This window comes from Emys orbicularis, chromosome 9 (assembly GCF_028017835.1).
Source record: "Emys orbicularis isolate rEmyOrb1 chromosome 9, rEmyOrb1.hap1, whole genome shotgun sequence".
Taxonomy (NCBI): domain Eukaryota; kingdom Metazoa; phylum Chordata; order Testudines; family Emydidae; genus Emys; species Emys orbicularis.
In genome coordinates, this window is record NC_088691.1 from 22551168 (window position 1) to 22577168 (window position 26001).

Consider the following 26001-nt stretch of genomic DNA (forward strand, 5'->3'; position numbering starts at 1 on the left):
CATTTCTCTTTAAAACAAATCAAGAGAAAGGAATTCACAATGGAGCAACCCAGAGACGAGAGAATATTTATGCAAGGCAATTGATTTCTACCAATCATTTCCTGCATTCCCTTTGAGGTTAATGAAGAACTGTTTGCTGCAGCAAATTTGCTCCTTCTACTTGATCTGCAGACAAGTCATGCACCTTACAATAGCCCATGGAAAAAGAGGCCTGTGTTAAAAGTTCAAAATTATGCCATCCCTGTAGCATATAGTGACAGAAGATGACAAACGCACTCAGAAAATCCCTCACTTAAAGCACCACAATTTTTGATAACTAGTGAAAGTGTTAAGAAAAGTTATGAGTTGTTTGCAATATTAACTACACATCAGGACACGTAGGCATCTTTTTAAATTATTCAGATTGAAGTAAAATAAAATTAATGAGGTCAAATGAACAGTAGGCAGTGTTGCTCGTTAGAATATACTGGATAGGTCACAGTTTCAATCCACGTAGGAAATCACTATATTACAGTCACAGGACACACACAATTAGGTCTCCCAGTTCGGTCTTTACCATTGCAGGCTCATTTTCTACATTTTCTGGTGTTAAGTCCAATCTAGTGTTAAGTGTCCAAACAATGGGGCTTCCCCCACTTCTCTTGGGTTTCTGTTGGGGAAAGTTATACCTTAGCAAGAAAGACTCCAGCATCCATTACAGCTTTAATGTGCCGTAACCAGCCCGAGTTCTCCAGGCCAGTAAGGAAGTCACTCATTGAGGGAGATTTTGTTTCACACACTGAAAACACAAACAAAAGAATTAGCTGAGATTTCTCAAATGAAATGCACAGTAACCATGATTTTCTCAACCCCTCCTGTCCATCAATGCTAATCCTCCTCCCCTCCTCTCCTGAATAACAGTGACAAAGCTTGGTTGATCATGAAAGCTAATGTATTGAAATACAGGAATCAATTTTCTCTCTTTAAAGAGATCACACACTATGGATATTGTGTGTGTATACACACAATTAAAATTCTTTAGCTTGCAGAGGGCTCTAGCATTTAAGCCTGGAGTATTTTTCCTCCTCCTTTCACCACTAGAATCAAAATCTCATTTCAAAAGCGCTCTCTCCAACCAAGGCAAGTGATTAAGGTGTTATGTGTTTACCCATCCCTTCATTATAGGACATCATCACACATATTCAGACACCACCAGCATATAATCACTATAAGAAACTGACTAGAGAAAGACGTGGAGTTCTAATTTCTAGAGATAAATGACTTATCTAACCTTGAAGAGGGCTCAGATAATATGTTGAAAAGCATAGTAGAAAATGCTTATAATGTTATAGTTCAATAGTTCCTGAGCACCTGTGAGAGACACTATCATTGTCAAGGCCTTCTAGCCAAGGGGATAAAATAGGAATAAACTAGCAGTTATTCTGCCTTTTCACCCACTCCAAAATAATTCATCCAGCATGGGGTTCTCTAGACTAGAGCAGTATTTTTGCATATGCCAAACCCTCTGTCCTGTCTAGCCTAATTTTTCCCCAAGGCCACTATCAAACCCTGGATCCTACCAGACCACCTGACCTGGGCATCAGTTATTCGATCAGTCCATAACATTACATTGCCAACTCAAATATTAGCCTCCTATATATTTTGAATGACCGTGTTTGTACTACATGCCTCCTGATACTAGGCAATGGGACAAGAGAGAAGGACTTATAGTATCAGCTTCACAATGTTCCCCAGCCTCTGCCAGCAGAAGGATGTTAATACTGTAGTTAATAAACCAGCAGGAAGTACTGTATCAATACTCTCACTCTTCTCTTTCATCACTTAGGGTCTGAGTCCCTTTTCAGTTTTACACCAGAACAGCTCCATCAGCTTCAGTGGCATGGCTCCCAGTTTACACCAGTGTAAACAAGAGGAGACTCAGGCCCCTAATCTCCACTGGTCCAGAAGAGTGTCCCCTCAAATTCATCCCAAATCCCACATAGCAGTGCAATGCCCTAAGAATGCGCACTCACATTTAAGAACAAATTTGACTGAAGAAGTTAAAAACAAATGAAAAAATAAAAATTACATAGTGCAAGTTGTTAACTCTCCTGCAGGAGAGCTCTGAAACCTAGTCTCTCACATCACACAGATTGCTCATACCAAAATAACCCAAATAAAAATAACTTATTTCAATTGCATTTCAGTATTTCATAAATTAACTATAATCATCTGAATGGTTAAACAAGTAAGAAGATCATAGCCTTTTATTGTTTTTATTTTTGTATGTGGTTAAGAGATTGTTTACTTTTGATTACATAAAATTTGCTAAATATTAGTTTCTATTTTAGATGCATGGTAAAACTGAACACAATGCCTCTTATCAGATCCTTTTTTAAAGTATGCAGTATTGTTGCAGTCATGTCAGTCCCAGGATATTAGAGAGACAAGGTGGGTGAGGTAATATCTTTTATTAGACTAACTTCTGTTGGTGAGAGAGACAAGCTTTTGAGCCTTCCTAGACCTCTTCTTCGAAAGCTTGTCTCTTTCGCCAACAAGTTTTTAAAGAACATTTTAACATCAGATAAAATACTGTAACACTTTCAGCCTTTCTATAAGCCAAGCACAAAGCCAGGTATTTACTCTCCTAATCTGTTTTCCATCCCATGCCCCAAAGCGCACACGCAGTTGTGTACACAGGATGTGTCTATTGTGGAGTACGAGTTATGTTAATAGGTGGCAACCAACAACACACGGACCAGTCAAAGGCACGTGTCATACCTTCCAAGAGTTTCTGCAAGCTGCTCCGCATCACGTGGATGTTCTCTATGCCGATGAATTTAAAGCGAATGTTGTCATAGTTATCTTCATTCTCATAACCCTTACCAGCAGCTCGGTTTGCCATGGCATTTAACTGTAGAAATCAAGTGAAAAAAATGCATAAGCAAACCTGGCTCACAAATGCTTTTGATCTTCCAGAACAGCAGAGATCAAGCAAAGCAAGTTCACAAGAGTGCGTGGTGGGGAACGTTGTTAGTTTTGGTTATTTTTGCCCATGAATTGTTTCCAATAGTTTTACTAAAATTATGTGTGTGCAGTCAACTAACACTAGGCAAAGGCCAAAGAAGAACTTGGATGCCAATTTCAAGCTGCCTAACACAAGGTAGTATCAAAAGCTTGTTTAACTACAGAAGTTTCTGTTATCACAACTGAGATTCATTTTCTTTTTAATTGAGACGCTAGAAAAAAAAAGCAACAGATAAAAGCAATAGTTACATATGAACACATCTCTTTCATCTAGCAGAATATTTTTATAAAGCACCATAAATGTGCATGGTGCTGCATAAATAAAAGGATTCCAAAGCATTTTACAAACAGTTTGTTTAATCTCTCACTAAAATGCAGCCAACTCAGAGGTGGAACATGGCAGCCGTTTATCAGCAAACAGCAACCATGTGTAAGTTTACAACAGCAAGAATACAGTATTCAATTGAAGTTGCAGGAAGAAGGTAAGGAAAAGGGATGTTGATTACCCAGAATGGAATTGAGCCAGGCCCATACAAAAGTTACCATAAGATCTAGAATGGCCACATGTGGACAGGACCTCAGTTTTAACTCTCAATCCCAATTCCATGGATTTTGGAAGTGGAGTAGTTTGCCTCCATGGAAAGGAATGAGGTAGAGAGATTCAAATACACAAGCCTAGTAGCACAGAGTGAAAATAAATCTAGGTTATTTCATTCTACTTAAACAGGTTAGACACTGGTGGGATGGAGAAATAGGGCTAATTATAATCTCCCTTGCCATCGAGTGGATTATCACTAAATAGCCATTAATTTAATCATAAATGTCGATGGAACACCTGTCAAAGTACACAAGAGCCACACAAATGCCAGATTAATGCATTATGATCAATGTTACTACAAACAAATGATCATGGAACAAATAGCACAACAGAATTAGCTCTAGGAAACACCATACTCAGCAGCCGAAGACTTGATAAAATATCCTCTATGTTTACCTGGAGGCGACACCTGATTTGCACCCCTTTTGTCCCATTTCCAGTCTAATACAGGTAATGTCAATACCCCTAATAGTAGATGAGCTCACTATTTCAGATTCAAAATGGCCAGCAGTATATTGGCTGCTTTTTTTTTTTGTAGTTGTAGAATATGCAAATCCCAACATTCCAATTTCCTTATGCCTAGAACTCCTCATGAATAGGTCCACAGACGCAGACATCTCACCTTGTTTTCAAGCTATTTATGTCTCAAGATGTAATCATTAGATGTTTCAGTGCAACTTCATGCAAACGTTTCCCGATCGCCTAGGTCAGAACTATTACTGAGCAAACATCCCAGCATTGAAGTTTTAGCCCTGAATTGCCATTACTGAGGTAAAACTAACTCCATATACTGTAATGGCAGGTTTCACAGTGCACTAGCAACTGTTATTCTCACCAATGCAATATTAATTAAAATTACTTCTATGTCAGAAAATTGCAAGAACTGCACTTTTTCAGACTTTACGAAACCAGATAACCCTTGAATGCCACTGTGCCTCCCAACCATACCAATACTGGCACTTCAGACTTGTGCAACCAGTACTTTAAACTCCCCTCTCCATCTCAATGATAAACTCAGGGCCTAACCTCTGTACTGGAACCCATTCCACTGCCTCAGTCAACCACTAAAGGTCATTAGACTTGGGCTACTCTTAACTATAACGCCAGATAATCTGGAATACTCTAGGAACGAGTGCCCCTATGGTCACCATAGTTTGATCACACACAAACAAGGAGGGAGGAGGTGAGACATTAGGTCCAAGTACAGCAGCTGGACACTGAGTTTATCATTAAGGAGTGGTGAGCTGGACACCAGTTTCATGGGGAAGGAAGGAGTGGCCTCTGACATCCCCCCACCATAATTTTAGCAGAGCTTCCTCATACTATACTAGGTTAGAGATCTGAAAACCATGATCCATTGGAAGCAGTGTTGACATAACAGATGTGAACTTTAGGAACATCCACAAATCCCATTAAGTGATACCTTTGGCCTTGTGTCTACAACATACATGAAGGGACTCCCCGGGTTGGCTTGTCTAATTGCCTGCAGCATCTGTTCATCCTCCAGACAGCGAGCACTGAACCCAGAGAGAGGCTGGCTACAGCGACATATGGCAGCCTGAAACACACAATAGTTTACTGTAGAGAAAAGATCAAAATCAGGAATATTTATTGCTCTGAGGGACACACTAAAATTTGATGGGGATGCTTCTAAGCCTGGTGTCTGTTTCACTGTAAAACTTCCGTCAAGTGGACAAATTAATGAAAAATTTCAGCTCATGCTTCTAATCTTCTCAAGAGCTTTGTGAGTCTGAAGTAGGTTGTGCTTCTATGGAGACAATTATCCACCCTCCTCTCAAATGCATTGCTCTTCTGCCTAATGACTTCTATCTGTTGTAATAATTGGGCCTCCAAATTTACCTTAATTTTGCACTAAACTGTTAAAAGTATGTGGAAGTTCATAAAATGTCATCATAACCTATAACAAATGTTGATGGGAAAAAGATGCAAAAGGGAGATAGAACAACTGAATTAGTCTAAACAAAAAGGCCAACTTGATATGATTCAAGGACTGTGTTGAAATTATGCTTGCTAAAAACAGAAGAAGTGGAGCTGGAAGTTAATGAGCCAAAGCTTGTATGTTGGATATTAGGCCTAATTGGTGGACAAAATAATGAGGGCGTGACATACTATACCTTGGGAAAGTATCTGTATATAATTGCGATATTGCATATAAAGCATGCCATGTGAGGTAGCAGGGGAAAGGTTATGATGAGCTGAAAGACATTGTTCTATCTAAATATGTGTATCACCAATGCATATGAAATTATAAGAATTGTGTTGTATGGTTTTCACTAAAATATGCTGTGGGTTTGGGAGGCACCCAAATACCAACTATACAGAGACAATGACAAGGGAGGTAACTAACACCCGGGTGGGTGCTGTTGAACAGACATCACCAACCATTGTCTAGCAAGGGAGCTACAATGCAATGACTCACATGCACTGATGAAGTGGTGAACCAATTAATAAATCTGCACTGCTCACCTTCAGCAGTGCAAGACGGTATATTCCTGAGATACAGTGCTGTGAGGAATTTTGCTAATGCCTTTCTCTGTGTGATTCCTGAGTGGCTCGTGGACCATTCACGCAATCTAGCGGAGTGTGGGGCTCCACATGCGGTTGTTCTGCTGAGTGATAGCAGCGCCTGGAGGGGCTTGCTGCTTGTCACTAGCAAGGCATTGTGAGAGACGGCCCAGGCTGGAGAGATAAAGGGGCACAGCGGTCCCACTGTCCCAGGCGGCACCCCGGGGATCTCGTCACAGAGGAGATGGGCTATTCCATCTATCACTCCCATTTTGGGTCCTTAAAACAAAGATCCTGTGGGGAAAGTACTAAAAGACTAAAAATGAAGAACAGATGGAAAGAACAGAGGAGGCTACTGGAGCGAGCTTCATATCATGGATGCCACTCCCATCATTTCCTGGGACTCCAGGCCTTCACCATCCTGATCAGAAGAGGCCGGAAAGAGAGGGACTCAGATGACATTACCATCTCTACCAGCTCCAACTGAATCCCAACTAACACTTGCAAAGACAGTTATTACACCTCTACCCCGATATAACGTGACCCGATATAACACGAATTCGGATATAACGCGGTAAAGCAGCACTCGGGGGGGGGAGGGAGGGGGAGGGCTGCGCACTCCAGCAGATCAAAGCAAGTTCGATAGAACGCGGTTTCACCTATAACGCAGTAAGATTTTTTTGGCTCCCGAGGACAGCGTTATATCAGGGTAGAGGTGTACCATCTTCAATACCATCTAAGAGACTGTCAAAAAGGGGACATTTCTTTCTAAGCCTGGACTTTAACAACAACAGCATCTCCAGCCCACCTCAACTAACTTCTCTTTTCCCCAAAAAGACAGTTACCACCACCTTTGATTCCATTTAAGAGACTGTCAAACAGTGTTTTTCCTTTTAAAAACTCTCTCCAGCTAAAGGGAAGAAGGGATGCTGTTAAAATTAAAGCCTTATTTAATACTTCAAATTTCAAATGCTTTAACTGTTTTTCCTTCTTTTCTGTATCTTTAAGAAAAGGTTAAAAGAATTTTTAATGGTGTGTTTGCCATGCTACCAAGCAGGCTGAGGTCTCCAATATAAAAGCCCAGACATTGTTTAATACTGTTTAATGTTGGACAGTGACTGGTTTATTTGGCCCATTTAGTCTAATACATACAACATATCCCAACTGTTGCTGTCCCCCTTCCCCTTATCTACTCCCCTTCTCTTGCTCTGACTTCCTCTCTTCATGACTTTAGTTAGCTGTTATTGATCCACACTTGTAGCAATGCTGAACTTCACTGTACACTTCAGTAGTTTCTGACAACACAACTCCATGCAATTGTTGTGTCAAGGCAAGCTTCCTTAGGAAAGCACCTCGAGCCTAAAAATTTAACTGTGACAGTATTTTGCTAATCTCTGTGCCTGAAACAATGCTGAAACAACAAAGCTAAAAAAGCTGCATTCTACTCTTCAGTTAGAACAAACTTCACTTATTCTGAGCTAATACAAAAAAATAGGGATTTGTTCCAAGCTACTTCCTCCTGTTCAAAAGTCAGAAAATTTAGCTGAGTTAAGCTGCAATTTGTTAAAGATTGTCCATTGTAACTAACTTAGTAGTTTACAAACCCAAAAAGGCATTTCTTACAATTGGTCGAAGTGAGACTTCAAAGAGGAGGTTTGAAAGGATCATGCTTTTTTTATGCTGGTTTAGAGGACAACCTTTGCCAAGGCATTGTTTTATTTGGGGAAAAGGAGAAAGTAACAAAAAGGGTCTCAACTTCTGATAGCTGAAGTTGTGTTTGTTTAGAAATTTCTTCAAAAGTATAAAACAATAGTTACACTTGCATATCCACTGCTCATAGAAGGATCTCAAGTGCTTCAAAAAACAATTAAGCCTCAACTCCTTATGAAATAGGTCAGCATTACCCATATCTCACAGATTATACCAGGTCACCTAGCAAGTTAGTGGCAGAGATACAACTCCTGGCTTCTGTTCTAACAACTTGATCACATTCCTTCCCTATATTAAAGCTGGGTGGGCAGCAAGAAAAATAACGAGAAGAGTAGAATGTGCATAACTAACATTGTTTTCTTTGTAAAGATAGGAAAGCACTGGGATGCGCCCTCTGCTTCTGAACTTTGAACTTCCAAGCACAGTTGCTTTATTAGCAGCCTTTGGCACCACTATTTCTGGAGGGTACGTGTTGCAGACCTAGAGTACAAAGGGGGGGGAAAAATCCAAATATTAAATTATTTGCCAGCTTGATATTAAGATGCCTGAATAATCATTAAAGATTTGTTACTTAGCTTTAATAAATAGTAACCATGGATCAGCTTGATATACAACCAATATTAATCTTTCAAAAGATTGAAATAATTAATGCTGTTTTTCAGGCATGTGAAACGCTATCATTAATATGGATGCACGAAACTAAGTATACATATGATATATTAATTCCAATTTGTCCTTGAAGAAACAAGACAACAGCAATGCATAAAATAGTAAGGTTATACTAATAAAATGCATCTTCTGAGGGTCGTGGCTCATGTAGGAGCAAAGACTAGAAGTGAAGAAAGGTTGTTCTTAAATTAAATAAAATAACTTCCCCCCTCCAATGCCCTGTGCATCTTGGAATGAGCTCCAACCACACAGGGTGTATACTCACAGCCTAGTGTTACCCCGATACGCAAATAATTTTCAGCACCCAAAAATTTTAAGGCTTGGAGTCTTTTCAGTGTACACTTCAGACACAAACTATTCTCAAAGCTAGTCTTTACTTAGATTTTGTTGTTTTTAAACCTAAACTGGGAAACCTTAGAGGAATTAAAAATAAAAAGATCCCAAACGAGAGTTACACACTGAAGCCTAAATTTCAAAAGTGACTAATGATTTTGGGTGATCAACTTCAGATGGCTGAAGAGACTTAATTTTCAGGAAGTGCTGGGAGCAACCTTTCAGCGGCCCCAAGTTGGGCATTCAAAAACTGAGGCACCAAAAATTACTGGTCACTTCTGAAAATGTAAGTCTGTGTTCCTTGGTGGATATCCATTGCCTGGTGGCAGAAGTATATACACACAATACAATTTAATAGACTGCCACCTTTCTCAGATTTGACTGCTTTGTCTTTTAGCCAGGAAAGGGATCTTTTCATGTACAATTTCCAAAGAAATATAGAGAACATTTTAAAGCAGGTGTCTGAACAACTGATGCTTAAAATCTTTCTTGGCATAAAGCTTGTTGGGTTTAACTGAGCTTAAAGAGAGGAGAGAAGAAGGCAACTGGCAAGAGCAGCTCAGTAGGAGTGGAAGAATCAGGGATTTAGGCCCGTTTTTTCTGAGAGAGGATTGAAACCAAGTAGAGAATGAGCCAGTTTTACTGCTTTTGTTCTTTTCCCTTTACTCCCAACCTGAGAAGGCAGAGTGGTTCCACTGCTCTTCCACACATCAGATACCCACCTGGGTATGTAGATATGGGGAGGGGGATTGGGGAGGTTCCATTCTACCTAGGGAAGCTAAAGGAATCTTAGTTTCCTGGTGAGTTTGTTTGATGCTTCTCTAGAAAATGAATATCTGGTATTTTCCCAGTGGGATCATGCAAATCAAGCAGAGACTGCAGCTCTCTGCTCTTTTACAGTATCATTATCTCTGGCTTCATATCAAGAAGATGATGCTTTAGATAAGCTGAGCTCACTTCTCCCAAGGCATCAGTTATGCAGCAGAAGAAGGGCTGTTCCACGTCATTAGTACAAATAAAAGGATGTTGCACTGAGTGGCTACTTTGCACAATAAATTACCTCATAGTCTTTATTAGCATCCGTTATTTCCCAGAAGTCATTTGGAATTCCCATACGCTGATAATCTACTTTTAAATCAATCAGCTTCCATCCAATCTCCCGGTTATCTTTTGGCATTTTGGGGTTATAAGAAAATGCATAAAGTTCTTCAGGTTTCACTGGGGAGAGGAAATTTAAAAATTAAGTCAAGAGAAAAATTTAATACACATGCAAAAGAAAGTGAAATGTTCAACACTTTCTCCTAAAGATTGTCCCTGGGGTCAGGCACACAGGGAAAATCACCGTTTTGCAGTTAGATTACAACTAAATGAAAACTAGTAGAACTAAACCTTTTCCAGTTCTTTGGCATATCATTATACCAAACATTTAAAGCAGTCAGTAAAGAATGATTGGGAGACCTAGAAACATACATATGTTATTATACCACACCAGGGGACTGAAGAAAAAAAATACAGCAAGTTACTTGTACTTTTCTAACATGACCAACCAACTACACTAATAGTTTTGTTAGTAGTTTGTTATGCACTTTCTCTTTAGAGGAAACCTTTGCATGCATGCTATTAGAGACTGAATACACGTTGTCAATAACTCATGATGATGAAAAACTTGTAAACACTGTCCATCAGAAGGTATTGTCTAAATTACCACCTTATGACTTAAGATATCATATATGTTGTACGGATTCTTTACCTTTGTTACTAACAACATCATAGATGAAAACTGGCACAATTTGAAGTATCTATTTTAATTTTCACCATTTCTGTTTGTTCACTTGTGGAACTTTATTCAGCCTGAAAAAGGTATCTAGTCTGCTTCTTGTGCACTAGCAAAATGTTGCTGTTCAGGGCATAGTGAGAGCACAGAGGTATGGTTTAAATTTTAAAAAAAGAAAGTTAGTGAAAAACATTTCTAATCACATTAGGTGATATATGATAAAGTGCCTAATGACAAAAATATGAGTTCAACACCTCTCAGGATCAAGGACTATATTTATGAAGGGCAATATGTTAAGGGCCAAAATTGTACATGTAATGTTCATTCATATATACATATATGATCCTGAGATGCATTCAAATTCATATTTTAGTCATTGGGAATTGCCTCTGCTCAGGACCCAATCGGATCAGGTCCATACATAGCACCTGTACCCTGTATCATGATGCTAAGCAAAATACAAACATCTACCATAAAACCAAGTAAGCACTAAAATAAGTGTTTTAAAATGAATAACTTCAAAAGTTTTAATTTTAGACTTAAAGCAATTTATTTCCTACTTAACAGGTTTCTTTAAGAATACATTGGCCTCTTCCAGCAATGCATGAAGAGTTAATCCATAAACAGCAGAGAGCAACTAAAACTTACAGCTTCTGCAAAGAGTTCACACAACACAGTTCTTATCAGCCTGTAGCTTCCCATTTCAATAGTGTGCTCTCCTTCCTGCAGGAAAACTTGATAGATCTCTTGAGTATTACTGTCAGCCCAACAAGGGCTTCAGGTTGAGTCTGACAAATGGTAATTCCTCCATCCCCTCCACACCACACCTCCAATTTCCTTCCTTCTCTTAAAAAAGTGCAAATCCTGTCAATAACTCACTCAGCTGATACTCAAGACAGCAAGCTCTCCTGAGACAGACCGAGTCCTGCCAGAGTCTGATAAAGTACCCAGTTTGCCAAACAGGTAACCCTCAACTGTCAATCACATACTAGCAAATAATGAATAATTATTTGCTCTGCCAAACCAGATGAAGCAGGCATACAAACAGAAATCTTAAACTGACAAGAGTAAACTGTGAGAACCCATGAATAGGACAGAATAGTTACATAAGTTACATATGCAGCCACAGGGCAATAGAAACCAACTAATTTTCCATCTCCTGCAAGTGATAGTTACCATAGTACCTGTAATATTTCATAGCTATAGGAACAGTAAAAGCCATTAACAGAGCACCAGGAACTTATGTATGATCATATGCCAGATTACAAAGTTTTAGTTCTAATACTGTAATAAAGAGACTGAATAGCTCAGGAGACTAAATGAGGGTTTGTATCATATTGTAGTCCTCTAAGTCATCAGTTCAAACCTAGTCCAGGGTTCAAGCACTTTGCTGGGACAGTGTGGGCAAAGTCTGCACTGCGCCTGTACAAAGGATTTCATTTTACCAGGCTGTCAGTTTAGCATCTTTCACCAATACTAAAAGAGGATCATAAGAAAGTTCTTCTGGAATAGCAGACTAGAAACATTTCAGAGGGCATGAACAATTCTGCCTTAAGACTCTCCCAACCATCTCATTTACACAGTAATAAATACTAGGGCTGTCGATTAATCACAGTTAACTCACACGATTAACTCAAAAAAATTAATTGCAATTTTAATCGCACCATTAAACTTCAGAGCCTACAAGTCCACTCAGTCCTACTTCTTGTTTAGCCAACCACTAAGACAAACAAGTTTGTTTACATTTACAGCAGATAATGCTGCCCACTTCTTATTTACGTCACCAGAAAGTGGGAACAGGCATTTCCATGGCACTTTTGTAGCTGGCATTGCAAGGTATTTACGTGCCAGATATGCTAAACATCCGTATGCCTCTTCATGCTTCAGCCCCCATTCCAGAGAACATGCTTTCATGCTGATGACACTCATTAAAAAAATAATGTGTTAATTAAATTTGTGACTGAACTCCTTGGGGGAGAACTGTATGTCCTCTGCTCTGTTTTACCTGCATTCTGCCATATATTTCATGTTATAGCAGTCTCGGATGATGACCCAGCACATGTTGTTCATTTTAAGAACACTTTCACTGCAGATTTGACAAAACACAAAGAAGGTACCAATGTGAAATTTCTAAATATAGCTACAGCTCTCGACCCAAGGTTTAAGAATCTGAAGTGCCTTCCAAAATCTGAGAGGGACGAGGTGTGGAGCATGCTTTCAGAAGTCTTAAAAGAGCAACACTCAGATGCGGAATCTACAGAACCTGAACCACCAAAAACGAAAATCAACCTTCTGCTGGTGGCATCTGACTCAAATAATGAAAATGAACATGCATCGGTCCACGCTGCTTTGGATTGTTATTGAGCAGAACCCATCATCAGCATGGATGCATGTCCCCTGGAACGGTAGTTGAAGCATGAAGGGACATATGAATCTTTAGCACATCTGGCACGTAAATATCTTGCGACGTCGGCTACAACAGTGCCATGCGAATGCCTATTCTCACTTTCAGGTGACATTGTAAACAAGAAGCGGGCAGCATTATCTCCTGCAAATGTAAACAAACTTGTTTGTCTGAGCAATTGTCTGAACGAGAAGCAGGACTGAGTGGACTTGCAGGCTCTAAAATTTTACATCGTTTTATTTTTTAATGCATTTTTTGGTACATAATTCTACATTTGTAAGTTCAACTTTCATGATACAAGTACTGTAGTGCAATCTCTTTATTAGGTGAATTGAAAAATACTTTTTTTTACAGTGCAAATACTTGTAATAAAAAAAAATCATGTGAGCACTGTACACTTATTATTCTGTGATGTAATTGAAATCAATATATTAGAAAAGGTAGAAAACCTCCAAATACATTTAAATAAAACAAAAATAGAATACCATTATCTATGCTATTAATTGCATGGTTAATCTTTTTAATTGGTTGACAGCCCTAGTAAATACTGCATTTGCTTGCAAGCTACCAGCCCTCTTCTGAGGGCCAGAATTTTGTGCTTCAACAGTGCGCTAAGTAAACAGCAGCTCAACAGTGTGTTAGGTAAACAGCAGCTCAACAGTGGTGGAAATGGCTTAAGATTTCAAATCCTTTCAAATCCTTCCTTCCTGTGCTGATTGAGGAAAGCCAACAGCCCGATAACCACGGCTTTCCCCATTGCACAAACATACTTGCCAATTAGTTGTCTTTAGATTTCAAAACAGACTCACTCCTGAGTACCTGGCTGTGAAAGTTTAAGCAAGGATGTATACACTTCATGGCAATCCCGTTCATGTCCAATGACGAAGTGTGCCACACGGAAGTTCTTGCAGTGAATAAGCAATGGGCATCCAGATGTGGTCAGAGGCAACTTCTCCACAGTAGCTATATGATGATGTAGAATCTGAAAAACAGGAAGGGAGACTAAATCTTTCTGCACCAGCTGACAAGTGAGAATTATAACCAGATATGAATGATTCTGCAACAATATTTGTGAGAAGTTTCTGCTTATCTAATCATTTCCTTACAGCACCTAGTCCAATACCACAAGCTCCTTCTTGGCTAATTAGTGACAAATTACCTAGCAAACATGAAAAATCCAAATAGCCCCTCAAGTTGGGTTATTTAATTAAGGGGTGGGCAACAAAAAAATGTATTTCCTTTGCATGGTCAAACTGCACAAAGGAAAATGAGAGCTTTTCAATTATAATAGCTATTGATCAGTCTATTTTTGGTGTTGGAAACGACCTATGTTTGGGGGGAAATCATGGACACACACTTGCATTGCTTAATACCAACATTAACTAGGATGGAAATGATACAGTAGTCCCTGAATTACAGTTATTTGTTAAAAAAGATGACTCACAAGATACTGAATCTTATTCTCAAATGAAAACAGATACGCTAGCAAACACAAGAAACAAGGTCCTGGAGATTTAAAAGTTCTGCAGATACATAGTGTAAGTCTGCTACACCACATAGCACATCTTCACCAGATACACTACATTGGCACAGCTGTATCAGTGCAGCTACACCAAGGTAGCACGGTAATGCAGACTTGCCCTCAGACTGAGGTACAGCTGCCTTCAACTCTTCATACATCCAAATGCTGTAAATTAAGATATTGTGTTCTAGCATATTGAACTTGGGGATGGAAGTCAAGCAAGCTGGGTTCTGTTCCTGAATCTAACACTGTCTAAAGGATAAGAACTCTATTTTTGTAAGACACTTTCATGTAAAGTGCTATAAAAGTTTATTATTATAACCTCTGAATTAATGGAACCACAATTACACACAACCAGAATCAGACATTTAACTTTATATTTTTACAAGTTCCACACATTACAACATACCCACGTTTCTTTTCGGACTTCAGCTGAAGCATCCACATAGATCAGATGGGTAGCTGTCAGGTATAACGTCCCATTTGCTGGCTTCCTATTGGTATAACGATCTAGTAATTTGACATTTTCTACCTGCAATATGGAAAAGGGAGGAAAAGCAAATCAACTTACAGCTAAAAGGTCTGTAATTTACATCTGAAGTGCAGCATGTATAAATGTTCAATGCACAGCTCAGAAAGGATGCTTGAGTAAAGGTTTCTCCTGCAACATTAACTCAGCCACATTGAACATCCTGTATGTTTTAATGCTACAGATAAATAAAATATAGCCTTGAAAGATTCTATTCACCCCAAATGATTAATTTTTGACAGGTAACTAACATTTTAATTCTCTCTTTATCAAGCATTATGGTAATTGGTGAAAGACAGACAAGCAGATTTTGTGCCTGAGATGGTCAAAAGTTTGCCATTTTGCAAGGTTGAAGAGATATTTTAAGGTTTAAGAAAATACAGGAAGGAAAAAATGCTGCATGTGTAACATGACTAAGTTAACAATGTGGTAGAAACAGCCCTCTGGAATTTCCTATTCTTCTGGATGCTTGATTTCTCAATTTTAACTTTGCATTAACGTTGGTTTTTATACTTAGTTTACCAGGTATGTAGTTTCTTTAAGAGAAGGAGAAAGTACTAGTAACTGTCTATATAGCAGAGTTCTTAAACGTGAACACCCATTTTTCTAAGCCACACTAAGATAACCAGTAGAGTCAACAGAAAGTTACAATGCTGTGAAAAATATGAACTTATTTTTAAAGTTTAAAATTATTGAACTGATTTTCTTCAGGCTCATGTCCTTCTTCAATGAGGACGATAAGTAGTTAATTTCATTTTAGCAGATGAGCAAAAAATAGTGCAAAAAATTAGTTGGAATGTATATAGGAAGTCTCTCTCTCTCTCTCTCTCTCACACACACACACACTCTTCAATAAAAATCAAAAGTAAAAAGTCACTGTTGGGTTGAGAGAAAGCATGGAACATTTCAGGCCAAAAATAAATGTCAGAAAATTCTAAGCAACTGGAAGTGGAGGGTTGGAACACAAGCCTCATTTCAACATTATATATTTTACATCTATAGCAATAAGCACCATAGTGGCCCTTTATCAGTCCAATAAGGAATAGCTGTTTGGACATTAAAGTGCCTAGTGCAAGTGTACTTAATTATCCCTCTCAATACATACTAGACCTTTTTAAATAAATAAATAAATTAATTTTTTTAAATTTAAATTAAATTAATGGAGATATCCTATCTCCTAGAACTGGAAGGGACCTTGAAAGGTCATCGAGTCCAGCCCCCTGCCTTCACTAGCAGGACCAAATACTGATTTTGCCCCAGATCCCTAAGTGGCCCCCTCAAGGACTGAACTCACAACCCTGGGTTTAGCAGGCCAATGCTCAAACCACTGAGCTATCCCTCCCCCCTAGTGTTTAAAAATACACTTTATAACTAAAGAGTAAAAAAATTGCTAACTTTACTGAAAGGGCCACAGCAATGAATTAACAGCTGGCAGGATAGGCTTACCAAGCAAACGTAACATGTCACTTGCAAGACTACCCACTATTTTGAAAGTTATTTATATTTTGTTTTATTAAGTTGCCCTCTGATTTCAGCCACACACACACTGGTGTGGTGGAGTATTTGCACATTCTGGAACGTGGCAGAGTTAAAATGTACAAGAGCCCTACTCTAACCACTTCATGGACCAGTATCCTTGAAAAATTCCACTTGCTACAACCAGTTATAGTTGGGAAGCATCAAATGTCAGTGACTGAAAATACACAACAGTTGTATCAAGTAGTTTACCACACCAAACTTGTTAGTGACATCTTAAACAAATGTGAGGATGTTCAAATATATGCATTCTTTAAATGAAGGCAAAAAACACAGAACATTAATTGGAAGAAAATTATGTTTTAACCATGAATCAATCCTGGCAAAACATACCAGGCTGAAAGTAGAGCTAGTCAAAAGTAATGCCTTTTTATTTTTTGGCGTTTTCTGTTTTCAATTAAAACCCAAGGAATCCCATGAAAATTTTTTGATTAAAATTAAAATGTTTATCTTAGATTCTTTTTGTGGGAAATAAAATACATTTCCCAAACAGCTCTATTTGACTGTGCCTAGGTCTGAAGTTCTAGTCACAATGACTTCAACATGGGAAACAGCAGTTCAAGCTCACCCACATCATCCCACCAATGTGACTCAATTTTCATCTTAGGCTTCGTCTACACTGCGTATCACAGCAGCACAGCTATGCCACTGTAAGGTCTCCCATGTAGACGCTCTTTGCGGGCAGAAGAGAGCTCTCCCGCCAGCGAAATAAAACCACCCCAACAAGCAGCGGTAGTTTTGTCCACACTGGCATTTTTCACTGGTAAAAGCTTTTGTCGGTCAGGAGTGTGTTTTTTTCACACCCGACTGACAAAAGTTTTACCAACAGAAGTGCTAGTGTAGACATAGCCTAAATGGACCACCTATAGAACCGTAAAGCGTCAATTAGCACCAATCACTGAGGCCATGTGCATGATATCATCAATTAGAACCTGATTGATATAGTTACATTTACTTCTTAGGTCACTGAATAGCTAGGTGGCAACTTTGTTACTAGCAACTTGAGTTTGATTTAAACAAGTGGACAACTACCCAGTTGCCAATCCTCAAGTCATCCCAAAATGAACAGTTTAATAAAAATAAATAAATAAATAAATAAATAAATAAATAAATAAATAAAAATCAACCATGACTTGTGGTCACTAATGACCTAAATAAGATGTTTAAAAAAAAAAAGAAAAGAAAAAAAACCACAACCCAATGTATTCCCCCTTCTTTTAAACATAAGCAAAATACTTCTAGGGATGTTTCATAAACACTACTCACCTTTAAGGAAGTTACAAGGTAGCAGCATCACATATTTTAGAGCAGCCTGCGAAACTAATTTGTAATCTTTTACTCACTCCCAGGAGCTGATTACCAATGGAAGGGATGGCATGTTCAGTTTTCATCTAAAGCTATTCATTTTAAGCAAAATGTGAACAGTTTGTAAACAATTAGAAAAGCTTTTCAGCATTCAGAATAGTATTCTAAGTCGAACAGATAAAGCCTTTTAAGCTACTATAACTCCTCCAAAGCTTTATCTATACTGGAGAAATTAACTAGCATAGCTAGCCCGCAATAACTCCCCTGTATGGAAACTATTAGTGATTTTATTCTGGAACAATTAGCCCACTTTATGATTGGAGTAATTATTTCAAAATAAGGTGTCCATACAGGGAGTTATGGCAGAATAGCTTAGTCTGCAATAGGTATGCTGGTCAATTTCCTTGTGTAGACAAGCTTTAAGGTTATGTTTACAGTTCTACTTATGTCGCCCAAGGATAAGTGGTAAGGTGCATAGCACTCTGTCGGTGGGAGAGCTTCTCCTGCCAACATAGCATCCGAAGAAGTGGGTTGTAGCCCACGAAAGCTTATGCTCTAATAAATTTGTTAGTCTCTAAGGTGCCACAAGTACTCCTGTTCTTTTTGCGGATACAGACTAACACGGCTGCTACTCTGAAACCTAACATAGCTACTGCCACTCATTGGGGGTGGATTAATTATGCCAACAGGAGAGCTCTCTCCCTTTAGCACAGAGCAGCTACAGGAGAGATCTTACACCAGCACAGCTGAATCAGTGCAACTGCACCACTGTAAGCTCTCAGAGTTTTTGCGCTGTCAGTTTCAGCGGTCATGGTGAACCGGTGAAAGCAAAGCACTGGTTTGTGTACTCACTCACTTCCACAGGCATCAGAGAGTGTTTACATTTGCAGCACTTCCATCGCTGCTCGCACTGAGGGCAGCTATCCCATGGTGCAGCTCTCTCCACTTTGACGATAGGTTTTGTGGGAAGGGGGGAGATTGCAGGGCACCTTGGGTCCCTGCACAGCCTCCTCTCCCCAAACACTGATCAGCTCCAGTAGCTCAGCATTGCTCCAAGCAGGGGATCGTTTGCTTTGTGGAACAGGCATTGTCACCTCGCCAGATGAAACACTTGCCAAGAAAACAGGAAGGGAAGTTTCAAAGTTCCCGGGGCTTTAAAGGGGGGGGGAAAAGGGGTGGATGTCTGTTTACCTAGCGTCAGAGCAGCAGAGCTGCTGGCCAGAGTGGTCACCTAGGCACTGGGATATCCTGCAGAAGCTAAACGCTCTGTAAACAGGAAGAACGTGCCTTCACTTGCACATCACCACAAAAGCATCACCAATAAGTGCTGCATGCTTCTCGTGGAGGTCGTCTTCTTTCTGCGGAGAAACTTCTGAGTTTCACCACAAAAAGTCATTGGCAAGTGTAGCACGGTTTTTGTACACACACACACACACACACACACACACACACACACACACACAAAGGACTTTTTCCCACTTTAAATGGCAAGTGTGGACATACCCCAAGTAACACACTGTATCGGATAATAAGTACTGTTCATGAGTAGCAAAAACCAAAATTCTAAAGCAAAAATACACAATGCTCATGACAGTCCACAAACAAAGCCACTAACATAACTTTTGATGTAATGAAAACAAGTTCTTGTTTAAACACATTGGAGACTACAACAAAATCAAACTAGTTAGTCTAGTTGTCTGAATCCAAGACACTTGGTAGCTCTCAACCATAACTCATCTGTTTGTCCAACACATCAAAACAACTCAAGAGCCAATGGAAAAATCCTGGGTAGGGATATTCACCTCATCCCTAAAAAACTGAAAATGTAATATGAGAGTCATTTCATCTCACCTTGAATCACATGTTCATTAGTATTTTTAAAGGCATCTGCTCTCACCAAAGCAATTTCAGACCTTGAAAGTAGCAATAAAATACACTTAAAAGATCAGTAAAAACACCTGTGAGGGCACAGCACCCCGTCATCTAGTGCAAATAAAACTTTCATTATGGGTTTTATTTTAAAGATCACAACAGAAAAGTGCAGTAAGCACAGATTATAAGAGCCATGTTCAAGTTCCCACATATGTAACTCAAGAGCGAACAGATACTCTAACCTCATAATTAAACAATAAAACCATAACACAGAAAATCGTGTTCTTTACACCAAGGGTTTAATCCCACACATCCTACTAATATGAGCCCTCCAGATTGCAATTTAAGATTTGTTAACCCTTCACGTTATTTTATGCATTCATAGAACATCCATCAATGTAGTACTCAGGTACGGTTTTGACCGGCAAACAAGAATTCACAGAAGTAGAGGACATATACAGATCTTTAGATCATATACAATATACAATCTTTATTTTTACTACACTTGGAACAGGGAATCTTGCCTGATTTCTAATAATATAGAGAATTTTCACTGTTGCTGCTAGGTATCTGTCACAACCCTGGTAAGAAAAACGGGGCATGTCAGAAAACAGAAGCTTCAGAATCCCAAATCTATAGTCCGGGCCCAAAGACAGAAATGATCAGACCTGGGACTAAAAGCAACCGAGAAGAAGAGAAGTGGAAAAGCTGTCTTAGGGAGACTTTCACAAAGAAGATAGCTGGAGTAGGGAGGAAATGGTTTAGAGCGTTTCAGGGACCAGAGGTTGGGAAGTAACAGGGGAGGTTTTAGAAAGCTGGGAAATGGGGTTTCGGAAGCTCAGGAGAGGATGAAAGGTTTTCAGGGACACTGAGGAAGCTGTAGGGGGAAGAACAGTTACAGATACATTTGAAAGGCAGGGAGGGCACTGGGAAAGCCAGAGGGTGGGAGCCAGACGGGATGCCGGGGCAGGAGACAGGGAGGGAAGCAGCAGAGCCCTAGGGGATGGAGGAGCCGGGAAGGTGGTTGAAGATAGGGAGGAAAGGGGGGAGAGCCAGAAGGGATTGGGGAGGGGGGCACTGGGGAAGCTGGGGCAAGAGGTTGGAGACAGGGAGGGAAGCGGGGGAGGGGAGCCAAATGTGATGGGGGTCCCACTGGAGAAGCGATGGGAATGGGGTGGGGGCTGGGAAAGCAGGGAGAAGGGCACAGGGAAAGCAGAGGTAGGGGACGGAAGCTGGGTTGGGGAGCACTGGAGAAGCCGGGGGAAATGGGGGGGGGGGAAAGCAGAGGTAGGGGACGGAAGCGGGGTTGGGGAGCACTGGGGAAGCCAGGGGGAATGGGGGGGCGGGGAAAGCAGAGGTAGGGGGCAGAAGCGGGCTTGGGGAGCACTGGGGAAGACGGGGGAAGTGGGGGGGAGGGGAAAGCAGAGGTAGGGGGCGGAAGCTGGGTTGGGGGGCACTAGGGAAGCCGGGAGGGAAAGAGGGGGCAGGGAAAGCAGAGGTAGGGGACGGAAGCTGGGTTGGGGAGCACTGGAGAAGCCGGGGGAAATGGGGGGGGGGAAAGCAGAGGTAGGGGACGGAAGCGGGGTTGGGGAGCACTGGGGAAGCCAGGGGGAATGGGGGGGCGGGGAAAGCAGAGGTAGGGGGCAGAAGCGGGCTTGGGGAGCACTGGGGAAGACGGGGGAAGTGGGGGGGAGGGGAAAGCAGAGGTAGGGGGCGGAAGCTGGGTTGGGGGGCACTCGGGAAGCCGGGGGGAAAGAGGGGGCAGGGAAAGCAGAGGTAGGGGGCGGAAGCTGGGTTGGGGAGCACTGGGGAAAGTGGGGGGCAGGGAAAGCAGAAGTAGGGGGCGGAAGCTGGGTTGGGGGACACTGGGGAAGCCAGGGAGGAAGGGGGGGCGGGGAAAGCAGAGGTGGGGGGCGGAAGCCGGGTTGGGGGACATTGGGGAAGGCGTGGGGGGAATGAGGGACAGGGAAAGCAGAGGTCGGGTGCGGAAGCTGGGTTGGGGAGCACTGGGGAAGGCAAGGGGAATGGGGGGCGGGGGAAGCAGAGGTAGGGGGTGGAAGCTGGGTTGGGGGGCAGTGGGGAAGCCGAGGAGGGAGGAATGGGGGGAGCGGGGAAAGCAGAGGTAGGGGTGGAAGCTGGGTTGAGAAGGCGGGGGGAATGGGGGGCGGGGAAAGCAGAGATGGGGCGGAAGCTGGGTTGGGGAGCACTGGGGAAGGCGGGGAGAATGGGGGGGCAGAAGCTGGGTTGGGGAGCACTGGGGAAGGTGGGGAGAATGGGGGGGCGGAAGCTGGGTTGGGGAGCACTGGGCAAGGCGGGGAGAATGGGGGGCGGGGAAAGCAGAGATGGGGCGGAAGCGGGGTTGGGGAGCACTGGGGAAGGCGGGGAGAATGGGGGGCGGGGAAAGCAGAGATGGGGCGGAAGCTGGGTTGGGGAGCAGTGGGGAAGGCAGGGAGAATGGGGGGCGGGGAAAGCAGAGATGGGGGCGGAAGCGGGGTTGGGGAGCAGTGGGGAAGGCGGGGAGAATGGGGGGCGGGGAAAGCAGAGATGGGGGCGGAAGCGGGGTTGGGGAGCACTGGGGAAGGCGGGGGCAGTGGGGGGGCGGGGAAAGCAGAGGTAGGGGCGGAAGCTGGGTTGGGGAGCACTGGGGAAGGCGGGGAGAATGGGGGGGCGGAAGCAGGGTTGGGGAGCACTGGGGAAGGCAGGGAGAATGGGGGGCGGGGAAAGCAGAGATGGGGGCGGAAGCTGGGTTGGGGAGCAGTGGGGAAGGCGGGGAGAATGGGGGGCGGGGAAAGCAGAGATGGGGCGGAAGCGGGGTTGGGGAGCACTGGGGAAGGCGGGGGCAGTGGGGGGGGCAGGGAAAGCAGAGGTAGGGGGCGGAAGCGGGGTTGGGGAGCACTGGGGAAGGCGGGGAGAATGGGGGGCAGGGAAAGCAGAGATGGGGCGGAATCTGGGTTGGGGAGCAGTGGGGAAGGCGGGGAGAATGGGGGGGCGGAAGCTGGGTTGGGGAGCACTGGGGAAGGCGGGGAGAATGGGGGCGGGGAAAGCAGAGGTAGGGGGCGGAAGCAGGGTTGGGGAGCACTGGGGAAGGCGGGGAGAATGGGGGGCGGGGAAAGCAGAGATGGGGCGGAAGCGGGGTTGGGGAGCACTGGGGAAGGCGGGGGCAGTGGGGGGGGGCAGGGAAAGCAGAGGTAGGGGGCGGAAGCGGGGTTGGGAAGCACTGGGGAAGGCGGGGAGAATGGGGGGCGGGGAAAGCAGAGATGGGGCGGAATCTGGGTTGGGGAGCAGTGGGGAAGGCGGGGAGAATGGGGGGGGCGGAAGCTGGGTTGGGGAGCACTGGGGAAGGCGGGGAGAATGGGGGCGGGGAAAGCAGAGGTAGGGGGCGGAAGCAGGGTTGGGGAGCACTGGGGAAGGCGGGGAGAATGGGGGGCGGGGAAAGCAGAGATGGGGCGGAAGCGGGGTTGGGGAGCACTGGGGAAGGCGGGGGCAGTGGGGGGGGGCAGGGAAAGCAGAGGTAGGGGGCGGAAGCTGGGTTGGGGAGCACTGGGGAAAGTGGGGGGCAGGGAAAGCAGAAGTAGGGGGCGGAAGCTGGGTTGGGGGACACTGGGGAAGCCAGGGAGGAAGGGGGGGCGGGGAAAGCAGAGGTGGGGGGCGGAAGCCGGGTTGGGGGACATTGGGGAAGGCGTGGGGGGAATGAGGGACAGGGAAAGCAGAGGTCGGGTGCGGAAGCTGGGTTGGGGAGCACTGGGGAAGGCGGGGGGAATGGGGGGCGGGGGAAGCAGAGATAGGGGCGGAAGCTGGGTTGGGGAGCACTGGGGAAGGCAAGGGGAATGGGGGGCGGGGGAAGCAGAGGTAGGGGGTGGAAGCTGGGTTGGGGGGCAGTGGGGAAGCCGAGGAGGGAGGAATGGGGGGAGCGGGGAAAGCACAGGTAGGGGTGGAAGCTGGGTTGAGAAGGCGGGGGGAATGGGGGGCGGGGAAAGCAGAGATGGGGGCGGAAGCTGGGTTGGGGAGCACTGGGGAAGGCGGGGAGAATGGGGGGGCAGAAGCTGGGTTGGGGAGCACTGGGGAAGGTGGGGAGAATGGGGGGGCGGAAGCTGGGTTGGGGAGCACTGGGCAAGGCGGGGAGAATGGGGGGCGGGGAAAGCAGAGATGGGGCGGAAGCGGGGTTGGGGAGCACTGGGGAAGGCGGGGAGAATGGGGGGCGGGGAAAGCAGAGATGGGGGCGGAAGCTGGGTTGGGGAGCAGTGGGGAAGGCAGGGAGAATGGGGGGCGGGGAAAGCAGAGATGGGGGCGGAAGCGGGGTTGGGGAGCACTGGGGAAGGCGGGGAGAATGGGGGGCGGGGAAAGCAGAGATGGGGGCGGAAGCGGGGTTGGGGAGCACTGGGGAAGGCGGGGGCAGTGGGGGGGGCGGGGAAAGCAGAGGTAGGGGCGGAAGCTGGGTTGGGGAGCACTGGGGAAGGCGGGGAGAATGGGGGGGCGGAAGCAGGGTTGGGGAGCACTGGGGAAGGCAGGGAGAATGGGGGGCGGGGAAAGCAGAGATGGGGGCGGAAGCGGGGTTGGGGAGCAGTGGGGAAGGCGGGGAGAATGGGGGGCGGGGAAAGCAGAGATGGGGGCGGAAGCGGGGTTGGGGAGCACTGGGGAAGGCGGGGGCAGTGGGGGGGGCAGGGAAAGCAGAGGTAGGGGGCGGAAGCGGGGTTGGGGAGCACTGGGGAAGGCGGGGAGAATGGGGGGCGGGGAAAGCAGAGATGGGGCGGAATCTGGGTTGGGGAGCAGTGGGGAAGGCGGGGAGAATGGGGGGGGCGGAAGCTGGGTTGGGGAGCACTGGGGAAGGCGGGGAGAATGGGGGCGGGGAAAGCAGAGGTAGGGGGCGGAAGCAGGGTTGGGGAGCACTGGGGAAGGCGGGGAGAATGGGGGGCGGGGAAAGCAGAGATGGGGCGGAAGCGGGGTTGGGGAGCACTGGGGAAGGCGGGGGCAGTGGGGGGGGGCAGGGAAAGCAGAGGTAGGGGGCGGAAGCGGGGTTGGGGAGGACTGGGGAAGGCGGGGAGAATGGGGGGCGGGGAAAGCAGAGATGGGGCGGAATCTGGGTTGGGGAGCAGTGGGGAAGGCGGGGAGAATGGGGGGGGCGGAAGCTGGGTTGGGGAGCACTGGGGAAGGCGGGGAGAATGGGGGCGGGGAAAGCAGAGGTAGGGGGCGGAAGCAGGGTTGGGGAGCACTGGGGAAGGCGGGGAGAATGGGGGGCGGGGAAAGCAGAGATGGGGGCGGAAGCGGGGTTGGGGAGCACTGGGGAAGGCGGGGGCAGTGGGGGGGGGCAGGGAAAGCAGAGGTAGGGGGCGGAAGCGGGGTTGGGGAGCACTGGGGAAGGCGGGGAGAATGGGGGGCGGGGAAAGCAGAGATGGGGCGGAATCTGGGTTGGGGAGCAGTGGGGAAGGCGGGGAGAATGGGGGGGCGGAATCTGGGTTGGGGGGCAGCGAGCACTGGCGGGGCCTGTATCGGCGGAGTCCCCGGAAGGGGCGGGGACGCTGCCGCTGGAGCCGGCTATCCTACCTTCGGGGTGGTGATGTGCTCCATGGCCCCGACCCGACTTCCCCGCTCCCCTCCTCACTCGGGAGCCACCATGGGTCACAACCCGGCCTCCTCCTCCGCCATCTGCACAGGCCTGGTCCCGCCCCTCTCGCTCAAACATCGCGAGACTCTGTCGCGAATTCGGCGTGAAGCCCCTGCTGCCATCTTGGCAGAGGGCAATTCGCCCATACATGTGCTGCTGGGGGCCCATTACACAAGCTGTAGGTTTTAGGCCAAAGGGGCCTAGAGAGGACCCCAGTCAGGCCAGAGAGGTCTGGGCAGAGACATAGCTAGGTCTACAAGGGCTCATACACAGGAGGGTTAACAATGCCCATGACTTTAGAGCAGTTCTAAAGGGATCCTGTGACGGCCTCAGTGGTCGTTTTAATCAGGCTCCAGCCCTCCTCGTGGTAGAGATGGGGCTGCCAACCTCCAGGATTGGCCTGGAGTCTCCAGGAATTAAAGATTAATCTGTAGTTAAAAATTATGTAATGTGAGGAAATCTCCAGGAATACATCCAACGAAAGTTGGCAACCCTAGGTAGAGAACAGCTCAAAACCAGGCACTCTCAATACCAGAACCAGGAGTCCATGTGTTATTGTTGTTAAAGTCTTGTGCCAGTCTCATGGTTTTTGAGGTTCCAACTCATGATTTGTTA

The 26001-nt window shown here is 44.9% G+C and overlaps 1 protein-coding gene across 1 annotated transcript in view; it reads right to left on the minus strand.

Annotated features, from left to right (window-relative positions):
- The window catches only part of MTMR8 (myotubularin related protein 8), a 41720-nt gene extending 16291 nt beyond the window's left edge, over positions 1-25429 (minus strand). Inside the window, exons 1-8 of the mRNA XM_065410673.1 lie at positions 25326-25429; positions 14952-15074; positions 13840-14002; positions 9903-10060; positions 8192-8320; positions 5028-5162; positions 2761-2893; positions 669-778 (exon numbers count right to left, since the gene is read on the minus strand). Of these exons, the coding sequence (XP_065266745.1) occupies positions 669-778; positions 2761-2893; positions 5028-5162; positions 8192-8320; positions 9903-10060; positions 13840-14002; positions 14952-15074; positions 25326-25349 (975 nt within the window). The 5' untranslated portion in view covers positions 25350-25429. The remainder of the gene's footprint in view (positions 1-668; positions 779-2760; positions 2894-5027; positions 5163-8191; positions 8321-9902; positions 10061-13839; positions 14003-14951; positions 15075-25325) is intronic.
- Between the last annotated feature and the right edge of the window lie 572 nt (positions 25430-26001).